The sequence below is a fragment of the Gekko japonicus genome, unplaced genomic scaffold, assembly GCF_001447785.1.
Source record: "Gekko japonicus isolate JY-2015 unplaced genomic scaffold, Gekko_japonicus_V1.1 scaffold3215, whole genome shotgun sequence".
Lineage (NCBI taxonomy): Eukaryota > Metazoa > Chordata > Lepidosauria > Squamata > Gekkonidae > Gekko > Gekko japonicus.
Genome location: NW_015164760.1, coordinates 81,463 through 93,434, shown reverse-complemented (window position 1 = coordinate 93,434; position 11,972 = coordinate 81,463). Strand labels below are relative to the sequence as shown.

The 11,972-nt window shown below is 50.8% G+C and overlaps 1 protein-coding gene across 1 annotated transcript in view; it reads right to left on the bottom strand.

The window, feature by feature from the left end:
- Positions 1 to 788: 788 nt before the first annotated feature.
- Positions 789 to 11,972, bottom strand: part of SLC7A7 (solute carrier family 7 (amino acid transporter light chain, y+L system), member 7) — a 24,882-nt gene continuing 13,698 nt past the window's right edge. Inside the window, exons 4-9 of the mRNA XM_015409688.1 lie at positions 8,842 to 8,965; positions 8,111 to 8,214; positions 6,575 to 6,671; positions 3,535 to 3,684; positions 2,332 to 2,515; positions 789 to 985 (exon numbers count right to left, since the gene is read on the bottom strand). Coding sequence (XP_015265174.1) covers positions 789 to 985; positions 2,332 to 2,515; positions 3,535 to 3,684; positions 6,575 to 6,671; positions 8,111 to 8,214; positions 8,842 to 8,965 — 856 coding nt within the window. The remainder of the gene's footprint in view (positions 986 to 2,331; positions 2,516 to 3,534; positions 3,685 to 6,574; positions 6,672 to 8,110; positions 8,215 to 8,841; positions 8,966 to 11,972) is intronic.

The following is an 11,972-nucleotide window of genomic DNA, read 5'->3' as shown; positions in this document are numbered from 1 at the left end:
TAGGGAAAGGAAGAATCCAGGGTTGGGTCTGGGTGCATCTTCAGACACATGGAATTGTGCAGCTGCCTTATACTGATCCATTAAGGTCAGTATCGTCTACTCTGACAGGCAGCGGCTCCCCAGGGTATCAGGCAGAGGTCTGTCACATCACCTGCGACCTCATCCTTTCAACTCGAGGTGCTGGGGATTGAACCGGTGACCTTTTGCCTCCCAAGCAGATATTCTGCCACTGAGCCACAGCTCCCTCCCCTGGTTTTGCCAAGACACAGGAATTGCCTTTCTGGATCAGACCCACATCCATTGAGTTCAGCATCCTTTCTTCAACAACAGCTAAGGCCAGTGCCTCTGCGAAACTCACAAACATGATAGTGGCCATGTTCTTCTGTTGTTCATTCCCATTGTCTGGTATGCAGCTAGATGCCGTCCGTAAACATGGGGACGTGTTTCCCTGCCTGTATCCTGTGGTGGTCTAACAGAGCAAGGAAAACCTAGGGCGATAGCGTCAGTCCAATGGAAACTGGGAGGGTCAGGAGAACAACCAAGAAGAAAAACTTTTTACTGAGGAGCACAGGTAAGGAGAAAGGCGGAGGTGGATCCGACGGAGAAGGCCAACCAAAACACTGGAACGATTGTTGGGGAGGGCGAAGTTGAAACTAAGGCCAGTTGCCGAAGGCACGGATAAAAATCGCAGTCGGATTTGTAGAGTGCTGAGAGTTTATTGGGGATGTGTCGGGTGGTCTGGGGTCATCCACGCACCACGGAGAAGGCCCCCTCAGTTCCACCAGCAGCTATCCATCCCCCCAGTCCAGCGACGTAGCAAACAATAAATTAGAGGACAGGAAAGAGTCCGTCATCAAAGGAGAGGGCGGGGAGGAGAGCCCCCCCCCCACGGCAAGCCCCTCCATCAGAGACTTGGCTGTCGTGTCGGGGTCCATCTCCGTCAGGACAGACGAACACAGGATTTGGATCAGCCGCGTCACGGAGGCTGCAGAGAGAACGGATCGAATCAGTCCAGGGGTCAAAGAGGGGAGATGGACCAGGAACCACCCAGCCTTACCGCCCCGGCCAAATCACGAACACCACTATCGGCCCGGGAGCTGCTTTTTGGCCAGGGAAGCACGAGGCCCCGACTGTTTCAGGGTCACACTGGGACCACAGCACCCAGTCCAGTGACCCACCTCACAGCTGGGTTGCAGGCAGGCCCATAGCCACAGCGGGGCATCCCGGGGCCTGGCCCCCTGGCTTACTGCCAAGGCCCCCTGGCTTCGCATCCAGCCCAGGCCTCCCAACGTCCAATTTTTTATTTAGTGGCGCTCCCTTGGGGGGTGTGGGGTGCCCCCAGACTTATTTAAAGCCCCCCCCCAATTAAAAAATCCTCGCTACGGGCCTGGTGGCAGGTCTGGCTATGTGGCTCCCCCCTCTGTGGTGATAGAGACAAACTGTTCAGGCTGCCGAGGGGAAGGCCTGGCCTGAGCAATCGGCCAATGATGTGGCTTCGGGGCCTGACTCAGAGGCCAATGCAGAGCCATGCCTGGCCATGAGAAGGCAACGAGGGAGGTGCTGGGGGAGGCAGAGAAAAGGAAAAGAGGAGAGAGACAGGAGGAGCAAGAAACGACAGGGAGAACAGCTAGATTCGAATCCTGTAGCCCCTTAGAGAACCAACAAGATTTTTGGGGGAGGTTGAGCTCCTCAGAGTCAATGCTCTTCGTATCTGACGAAGGGAACTTTGACTCTCGGAATTTCGTACCCTGAAAATCTTGTTGGGTCTCTGTGGTGCTCGAATGCTGCAGACCAATACGGCTATCCTCTCAAACTGAGTTCGACTGCGGAAGGTCACAAGGACAAAGAGGGAATTAGCAGAACCCGGACAGCCCCGAGGGAAGGGCCCAAGAGACGGGGCAGATTGGGTGGAGCTGACCACGGGCACAGTGCCCCGTAAATAACGATATCTGTTTCCGTTCGATAAAAACAACCGCGCCGGCTTTCGGACTTTGCCTTGCCGTTAGCGCTTGGCAGCACGACACCAGCCTGCGCCAATCAGGAGAGGGGGAGCCTCAGAGAACCGGTGGTGGGGATTCAGGGACAGGATAAAGGTGGGATCAAAGGTAAGAGAAAGTTCTGAAAGTCATGTAGAGTTAAGAGATCCACCAGCCTCCAGCTGTAAAATTCTGCAGCCTGTCTTAGATTCGGGAGAAGGCGGAGAGCCAAGAAGGCCCCTGAATTCCTGCACCCATTTGCCAGTTTTCTGCTCTTGCAGTGTGTGTGTGTGTGTGTAGGGGGGGGCAGCTTATGAGAGCAGAGAAATGGGGGGGGAACCCTGCAGACACTCACCGACAGCCCGCCGAAGACACTCCGGCCTCTTGCGCTCGGGGACCCGCACCACTAGGAAGTAGAAAGGCAGCCCGGACGCGGCGATGGCGATCCCAATGGCGGAATTGACGGGGTCGGTGTAGAGGGGGACGGCAACCAGGAAGATGGTGCAGAGGCAGAAGACCACCGGGAAGATGATGCTCAGCTGGTGGGGGACGGAAGCCAACGTCAAGCAGGTGACGGGGGGATCTTCTGCCCACTCATTCAACACGTGAGTTGCCTTATGCTGAATCAGACCACTGGTTTCGCGTCACCTACCACCTGATCCCTGCTGGAGAGGCCAGGGAGCGAGCCCGGGGCCTTCAGCTTGCCGAACAGATGCTCTGCCATGAAGCCAAGGCCTCTCCCCCGCCCCTTTTTAACCCTATTTTATCCCACCTTGCACCTCAGACTTAAAATGGGGATTTGAACCTGGAGCTCCCATGTTAGAATCCAGTACTGTAAGAAGAAAGGAGGAGGAGGAGATTGGATTTATAGCCCGCCCTTCACTCGGAGTCTCAGAGCGGCTTACAAACTCCTTTCCCTTCCCCTTCCCACAACAGACACCCTGCGAGATAGGTGGGGCTGAGAGAGCTCTTTTGAGGACTGCTCCCGAGAGGACAGCTCCAAAAGAACTTGTGACTGACCCAAGGTCACCCCAGCAGCTGCATGTGGAGGAGTGGGGAATCAAACCCGGTTCTCCCAGGTTAGAATCCGTGCTTCTAACCACTACACCAAACCACTACACTACACCAAACTGTAACCACTACGCCTCCCTGGCAGTGTTCCAGCTAAGCTGAGTTAGTGTGAGCTAGCTCACAGTTTTTTAGCCTCCGGCTCACACATTTTTGTTTTAGCTCAGGAAGGATGGCTCTAGAGCGGCTAATTAATGCAGCAGCCAAATTGCTCGCTCACAACTTTCATGCCAGTAGCTCACAAAATAGAATTTTTGCTCACAAGACTCCACAGCTTAGAGGGAACATTGCTCCCTAGAATCCAATACTGTAATCACTACACCTGGTTACAAGCCCAGGTAAACGTACGTCCCACCGAGACACATCTTTGAATCTTAAGCAAAGGGGGAATAATCAGGATCACTTAATGTGAGTTAGCGACACCTTGACTGAGGTCCCAAATACGCACGCTTGCCCGCCCCCCCCTTTGAGAGTTTTATCCCCACCTTACCTTGAGTGGCCGTTCCTTCGACGGCTCCTTCCAGCGCAGGTAGAGCTGACCTGCGATCGAGAGGCCCACGAAGAACCAGTAGCTGAAACTGTAGTAGTTGATCAGCTTGAAGATGTCCTCGACGCAGAGGTAGATCAAAGCCATGGCCCCCTGGGGGAAGACATCAAAAGCATGAAGTGGTGGTCCCCCAGGGGGTCCACGCAGCCCAGTCTTCCCACGCGTGTCCAACCCGTCACGACAGGTATTTCTCCATTCAAGTCACAAAGAATAGCTACGGCAGGAGTCTCCGACATGGTGCTTGTGAGCACCATGACACCCACCAATACCTTTCCCAGCACCTGCCAAGTGCTTTTAGGAAGGGGGCAGGGCTAGTAGGTGGGGCTTTTGCCCAGCAGGGCTTCTGATTGGCTGTGCAGATTAAAAGGCCTCTGCCTGAAATGCTGAAGAGGTTAAAGAGTTCTATATAACCTCACTCTCTGGTATTTTGTGGTGTGGTTTGAGAGCCAGCTTGGTGTAGTGGTTAAGAGCGGCGGACTCGAATCTGGAGAACCGGGTTCGATTCCCCACTTCCCCACCTTCAAGTGACCTTGGGCAAGTCACAGCAGACTCAGCTTAAAAATAAGCATAGCTCGCCACCTAGTGGTGCCAAAAAAGAGCTACAGCTTCAGGCAGCCAAACAATCCTTCGTGATCTCCTGGCTATTCCACACACAGTGCCAAAAGATAATTATCATTGCGGTTGACGTCATCTATGGCAGCTATTTTATGATTGGCTTTGCCTCCTTTGGCAGTCATTTCGTGACTGTGCCCACCACCACCCTGTGTCAGAATTCCAACAGTGTCCGCAGGCTCAAAAAAGGCTGGGGACCTGAAAAGCTACTGGATCCCCAACATCACCACCCTCATCCCACCGACCACAGAAGAACAGGTCTTCCCAAGATCTTTGATCCACATCGCTTCAGATAGTTCCTCCTTACAATTGAGCTTGCTCTTCCCCCAAGGAGATCAGAGGGAGCAGGAGTCCGGGTGGGGGTTTTTTTCCAAATAATCCCATCAAAAAATCTGGTCAGGCCCAAATTGGCTTATCTTCACAGACAGAACCACGTCCAACGCTTTCGGCACATTTTCTGGGATCGCTTCTTGTCAGGTTCAATCAGCCATTTGACGGCATCCCTGTCAAGATCGATCACCCTCCATTTCGGCAGAGTTTCCACCTCCTTATTGAGGAAGCCAAAAGTACGTCCCCTACACACCTTTTGGAAATGGGTCGGTTTAACAGGCAATTAAATAAAAAACAGGGCTCTTTTTGTAGCAGGGACTCCTTTGCTAATAGGTGACACACCGCAAATGTAGCCAATCCTCCAAGAGTTTACAGTAGCCCCTGTAAGAAGAGCTCTGTAAACTCTTGGAGGATTGGCTACATTAGGAGGAGGAGAAGGAGATTGGATTTATACCCCATGGCCCTTCACTACCCAAAGGTGTCTCAGAGCGGCTTACAAACTCCTTTCCCTTCCCCTCCCCACAACAGACACCCTGTGAGCAGTGTTCCCTCTAAGCTGAGTTAGTGTGAGCTAGCTCACAGTTCTTTAGCCTCTGGCTCACACATTTTTGTCTTAGCTCAGGAAGGATGGCTCCAGAGCAAACAAATTTGTGCAGTAGCCAAATCACCTGTTCACAACTTTAATGCCAACAGCTCAGAAAGTAGGATTTTTGCTCACAGGACTCCACAGCTTAGAGGGAACATTGCCTGTGAGGTCGGTGGGGCTGAGAGAGCTCTTGACAGAAACGGCTCTTTTTTTCAAGAACAGCTCTTATCAGAACTACGGCTTGCCCAAGGTCATCCAGCCAGGTGCGAATGGAGGAGTGGGGAATCAAACCCGGTACTCCCAGATTAGAGTCCGCACACTTAACCACTGACTACACCAAACTGGCTTACCTAATATGCAAAGGAGTTCCTGCTACAAAAAGAACCCTGCTAAGCCAACTAATGGGCTGTGTTTTTACTGATGATCGATTCAATGTGTGTAAGTTTGCACAGGAAGATAAATAGCGCTGGCGGGGACAAGAGCAGGCTTGCTTGGTTTTTTCGATGATGCTCAAATGTGTCCGGGAGAGCATGACCTTAAAAGAAGCGTTCCCTCCCATGGGGGTGAGGAGGAAAGAACGCCTCTTCAAAGATGGTGCATTCTTTTCTAAAGCCTCGCATTAAAAAACGATTGCACTGTTTTTTAAAAAAATTGCTGCCTGGCTAATTAGGCGCATGCGGTAATTGACAAAAAGCCCTTTCCTCAATTAACCTTCTGCTGACTCAACTTCGCAGGCCCCGATCCTTTGAATGTGGCCCTCCCCTGTCCACGTAACGCCTTTTACTAGGGAACCATCAAAACAGAGCCCAGATCAAAACCCAGAAAGAAACCGCAATCTGCATCATACCTTTTAGGAAGACCAACCAAAATGACCCAAAACGCGTGCCATAGCCAATCCTCCAAGAGTTTACAGAGTTTACCTATTTGGGTCATTTTGGTTGTCCCTGATAAAGTTGTATTGTGTGGCTTGTGGTTTGTGTTGGGATTCGGGACCGGCGTTGTTCTAAACAAAACTTTTGCCTATGCTGCTGCTGCGTCAACATAGGTTTGCAGCTTGCAGATACACACCTGAACAGCATAATCAAGATTGCAACAGCGCAGACATTTTGATGCAGTAATCCAGAGCAAGAGGTGTCAGTTATCAGACACTGTTAAATAAACAAAATGTTGCAAGAGTGCTGATGTTTTAAGCGTGTTTTTATTTCAAGTAAAAAAAAACCCTTTGTGTTTGTGTCCTTTATCAAGTTTATATCTCCGCTACCTGGCATTACATTTCATGACACACGTGGCCCGGCCCAACGAGGTCTCATTTATGTCAGATCCGGCCCTCAGAACAAATGAGTTCGACACCCCTGACCTAGACTTTTTGGAGGGCTGGCTAGGCTGCCCCTCCCGCCCTACACCACCATGCAGGCTGGGATGTCCCCCCCACCCCACCCCGTCACAAGGTCTTACGTTAAAGAGAAGGGCCGGGACAGGCGTGAACCGCTTGACGTGGATCATGCAGATGGCATCGGGCAGGTGTCCCTCGCGGGAACCGACAAAAAACAGCCTGAAAAGATAGGGAGCGTGAGAAAGCTGCAGGGTGAAACTGAGGGCGATCGTCCAGCCCTGTGACTGGCACCATATAAGGAAGAGAATGTCCCAAAGAGCAGTGACGGGCCCAGAACCCTTCCTGTCGTCTCAGAAGTCTCTAAAGCCCCTCATCATCAGGGAGGGGTCCCGTGGCTCAGGAGTAAAGCATCTGCTCGACGTGCAGAAGACCCCAGGTTCAATCCCCAGCATTCCCAGTTAAAGGGGTCAGGTAGTAGGTGATGTGAAAGACCTCCGCCTGAGACCTTGGAGAGTCACTGTCAGTCTGAATAGACAATTAGTGACTCTGATGGACCAGTGGCCTGACTCAGTACGATCTGACTGTTTTGCTTGACTACGTCCTATTGGTTCGTTTGGCCCCTGTGTTTTTTGGTAAATTCTATACGTTCATTTGCACAGTTTTTTGTATTGAACTTAGTGTTGTACTATTTTCAGTCGAGTTACTACTTGTGAATTTTCACTGGTGGGACATTTATACTCTTGACCGCTCAGCAATTTCATGGAGTGCCCACAAGTTCTTGTATTGTGAAAAAGGGAGAAAAGTACCTCTTTCTCTACCTGTTCTTTCCCATGCATAATCTTATAAACCTCGATCATGTCAGCCCTCAGTCGTCGTTTCTCCAAGCTAAAGAGCCCTAAGCGCCTTAACCTTTCCTCATAGGGAAAGTGTTCCAACCCCTTTATCATCCCAGTCGCCCTTTTCTGCACTTTTTCCAAAGCTATAATATCCTTTTTAAGGTGTGGTGACCAGAACTGCACACATCAGTTAGTGAGAACTGTCACAGCTCGGGTTCACACTCTGGGGCTGCGTCTGTGTTGTGCAACAGGGTGTGAGGAAGGCCACAACCCTGCGCTGGTTTGGGGGGCTTTGAAAAGGCAGAGGTCTTCCATCATGCCTCCAGCAGCCCCGCACACGATGACTGTGACTTGCTCACCTTCCTCTGTATTATACATTGATACATTTGTTTACCAGTTTACGTACGCTGATTTGGCGCCCTCACCCGGATGGTCCAGGGTAGCCCAATTTTGTCAGATCGCAGAAGCGAAGCAGGGTCTTACTATATATGATTCTTTTTCTAGTAATGGGGAGCTTTTGAGGCGCAGCCCACTTTCGGGGTTTAGTGTTTCTGGTTTCACTATCTCTCCCACTCCGTTGTTCTTTGTTGTTTTCGTAGTCCTGATTCAGCATAAGGCAGCTTCATATGTACACATGTATACGACCCTGATAATCAAGACCAAGCCCACCCATCTGCACCAGACTAGGTAGCTCTCTGAGCATCAGAGAGTGGCTTCCAGTGTTCCCTCTAAGCTGAGTGTGAGCTCGCTCACAGTTTTTTAGCCTCCGGCTCACACATTTTTGTCTTGGCTCAGGAAGGGAGGGAGGGAGTCACTGGTTACCTGGAGGCTGCTAAAATGGAGGCATTGAGGCCTCCAAAGCAGGACAACGCTACAGCCAACGGAATGGTCCAATTCATCACTCCGAACACTTGGTCGGCAAAGGTCTGCAAAGGAAAAAGAACAAGAAAATGCAACCAAGAGGCAAACCTCTTTGGCCATAGCCCTAGGCCTCAGATACTGTCCATTGTGCCAGCAAGTGTTTTATTGGCTTTACTGTTTTTATGGTTTTACGGATTTTATGTTGTAAGCCGCCCTGAGCCCACTTGTGGGATAGGGAGGAGGAGGAAGAAGAAGTCGTCGTCGTCGTCATTGTTCCCTCTAAGCTGAGTAACTGTGAGTCAGCTCACAGTTTTTTAGCCCCCGGCTCACGGGAGTTTTGTCTTCGCTCAGGAAAGGAGGGCTCCAGAGCAAACTGATTTATGCAGGAGCCAAAGCGCTCGCTCACAACTTTAACGCCGGTAGCTCACAAAGTCGAATGTTTGCTCACAGCTTAGAGGGCGCACCAGTAGTAGCTCCAACTCCGTGGAAGATGTTGACACTAGGACAACCAGCTGGGAATCTGTTAAAATGATTAACTGATTGCCCATTCCGGAGCCTCGCACTGAAATGAGTACGCTTGGAAGGGGGGTTCTTTTGAGTCTGGCAGGACCCAGAGTGAGCAAAAGGGGACGGCTCTCGGGACACCAGCCGAGCGGACTCTTTTGTAACCCACCAGAGAGGAGGCCACTCACCACAGCCACAGCATCGCTGGCCAGTATGTCCGTTTTGCTCAGCACCGAGTAATACGCCACATTGGTCATGATGTAGATCACTGTGACGATCGGCATGGAGATGCCGATGGACAGGGGCAAGTTCCTGAGGAAGAGGCAAAGAGAGAAACAGTCAGGCCTTTCTATCCTGCCCTCCGACCCTCCCTTGGCGCCATTCTGGCACCTTAGTCAGACCCAGGATGGACAGAATACCTTGAAGCCCTTCTGTAATGATTCCATGTTTTAAATGTTTTAAATGTTTAGTTTGTCTGCAGTAATATGGGAAGAATGACAGAGGGAGATGAGTGTATTGTGATTGGCTGCTGACTGAGAGTGGGGGAGGAGATGTTCTAAGAGGAATCTGTGTGTGTGTGTGAGAGAGAGAGAATTCTATATGTGAAGTTTGAAGAGTGAGCATAGTCTGTGTGACTATAGGATTTTGAGTCTATTTCTGAGTGAATAAGACCAACAGTTTAGTCTGTGTGACTAAGAGGGTTGAGTCTATTCAGTGTGAATAAAACAAAAAGACTAGCCTGTGTGGCGATATATATGAGAGAGAGAGAGTATACTGAGTGTATAAACCTGTCAGAGTGGATTTTGGAGTTTGAGAGACTGTTTGTAGCTCCAGGCTTTGCCAGTTATATTTACAAGTTCCTTTCTTCAGCAACAGTTCAAAATAACCAGACACCTATTTTGTTATTTATTAAATAAATCAATTTTTGTTTAAACTTATCCCAGAAATCAGTACAGTACTTCCTCAGGGCCTCATAGTCCTCTGAAGTGCCCAGACCCTGGGTCATACTACCAAAAAAGAGAGATTTGGAATTTTTAATTCCTGGTGGCAGCAGAAAACTACCAAGTTTATACACACAGAGAGTGTTTAAAGGTAAAACTGTTTCCCCTATAAGCAAGGACGTCAGACCTCCAATTACCACAAAGCACCACTCCCCAGGACTTTGTTTGCAGAACCCCTCATACCTAGAGTACCATTGATGGCTCACTGTAATCTCCCAGAATTTTTTGTTTGCTTACTTTACAAACTATACTGAGACAATTTCAAGGGGTAGCTGTGTTCATCTGTAGGAGAACACCACCTTAGAGATTAATGAGGTTTTCAGGTTATCAGCTCAAGAGTGTCAAAGCTCTCTTGAAAGCTTATACCCTGATGCAGGTATCTAATGAAGGGAATTCTGTTTTTGTATATGGATTGGCTGTTTCCTGAGGAGGATGCCAGTCACAGCTACTGGCGAAGCATCAGGTCCTACAATGCCCAGACCACGACCATACAAAAATCTACAACAGCTAATGAACTCCGGCCGTGAAAGCCTTCGACAACATACAGCTCTGAAAGAACTTAAGAGGGGAGCGGTGGCACAGTGGGTATATCCCACTGTCTTAACATCCGAACTGTGTCAGTTCCGAGCCCCGCGCTGGTGTGAGCAGCCAGCCTGTTGTCCCCAGCTCATCGTCCACCCAGCGATTCGAAAGCCTCGGTGAGTAGATAAAATGGGAACCACTCCTTAGAGAGGGTGGCCACACCAACTCCCCTGTGGGAAGGTGTTAGCTGTCGGTTGGGACGACCTGCTCCAGGATCGGAAAGGCAGAATAAACTACTCGGCTACAAAAAATCCCTGTAGTGGGATGCTCCGGCCAGGCGGTGGCAGTGTGGCGATATGACATACGGGTCCTGAAGCCCCAACGTCATCAAGCTGGTCGACGCAGCCGTTCGGGACATGACTGATCCAAGCCAGAGACATTTCCACCGTGCAGTGACGGCGTGTGCAATTAAAAAATGAATTATATGTTGTCTTTCCTATCCCCTATGAAACATTGTTAGTCCCCTGTCTAAAAGTGTAACTGTAAATCACTTTGATCCCACTCGTGGGGAAAGCGATTAATAAATCGAAAGCATTATTATTATTATCACGACTGACCCAAGACCAGAGCACCGGTGTTTCTCTCCCTTTCAAATACAGCTCTGAGAGAACTTGTGACTGACCCAGGGTCACACCAGCAGCTGCATGTGGAGGAGTGGGGGAATCAAACCCGGGTCTCCCAGAGTAGAGTCCGTACTCTTAACCACTACACCAAACTGGCTAAGGTGCTCCTGGACTCGTATCTAGCAGTTATATTGAGAAAATTATAACAGGTTCAGACGTTTATTTTAAAAAAAGGAGGCTGATGAAAAAATGTCCAACTAAATGGAAAACACCAAGTCTTCTACTTCATAACCAGTTTGGGAGCCAGAGAGATGTCAGTGTGTCGGAAGTGCCTGGGTGATCTTGGGCCAGTCGCTCTGTTTTGGCCCAATCTACCTCACAGGGCTGTTGTGAGGAGAAAATGCACAGTGGGAGAAAGTTGTAAGCCACACTGGATCCTCACCAGGGAGGAAAATAGGGTATAAATGAAATAACTAAACAACTGAACTTGGAGATCGTTTTACTTCTAGGATGACGGCAAGATAGCCCCTCTCTCTCCTTTTTCTTTTTCTTTTTTAACAGATAATTTTTATTCATTTTTATAAACAGCAAAGATTTACAAGGTAAGCATGAGCACAGTCAGCTCTCGATCAGGGCCGGCTCACCCGCTAAGCGAACTAGGTGCTCGCCTAGGGCGCACTAGCCCTCAGGGGCGCCAAACTGCTCCCCCCCGCCACCCTAACCGGCAAAAGAGAAAAGGCAGCGGGGATCGAGGGTCTCTGCCCCCGCGCCCCCACCCCTCTTGCTCTCTCTCTCTCTCTGCGCCCGGCCGGGGTGGAGGAGGAGGCGCCGCAGCTTGCCCGCCCTCCCCCCTCAGGGGGAGGAGGCAGAGACGGCATGGCGGTGTGGCCAGTGGGCGATCGCCGCCGCCATGGGAAGGGGCCGGGGAGGAGAGCAGGGCCCCGTGGCAGCTGAGCTGAGCCCCCCCTCCCGGCGAGAGAAAAGGCAGCAGGGATTGAGGGTCTCTGCCCACCTGGCACCCACCCCTCTCGCTCTCTCTCTGTGGCGCCCAGCCAGGGTGGAGGAGGCGCCGCCGCAGCTCACCTGCCCTCCCCCCTGGGGGGGGAGGAGGAGGTAGCAGCAAAAGGGCCTCCAGGCCCCACCGGGAGGTTGGCATCTGCGCCTCGCCTAGGG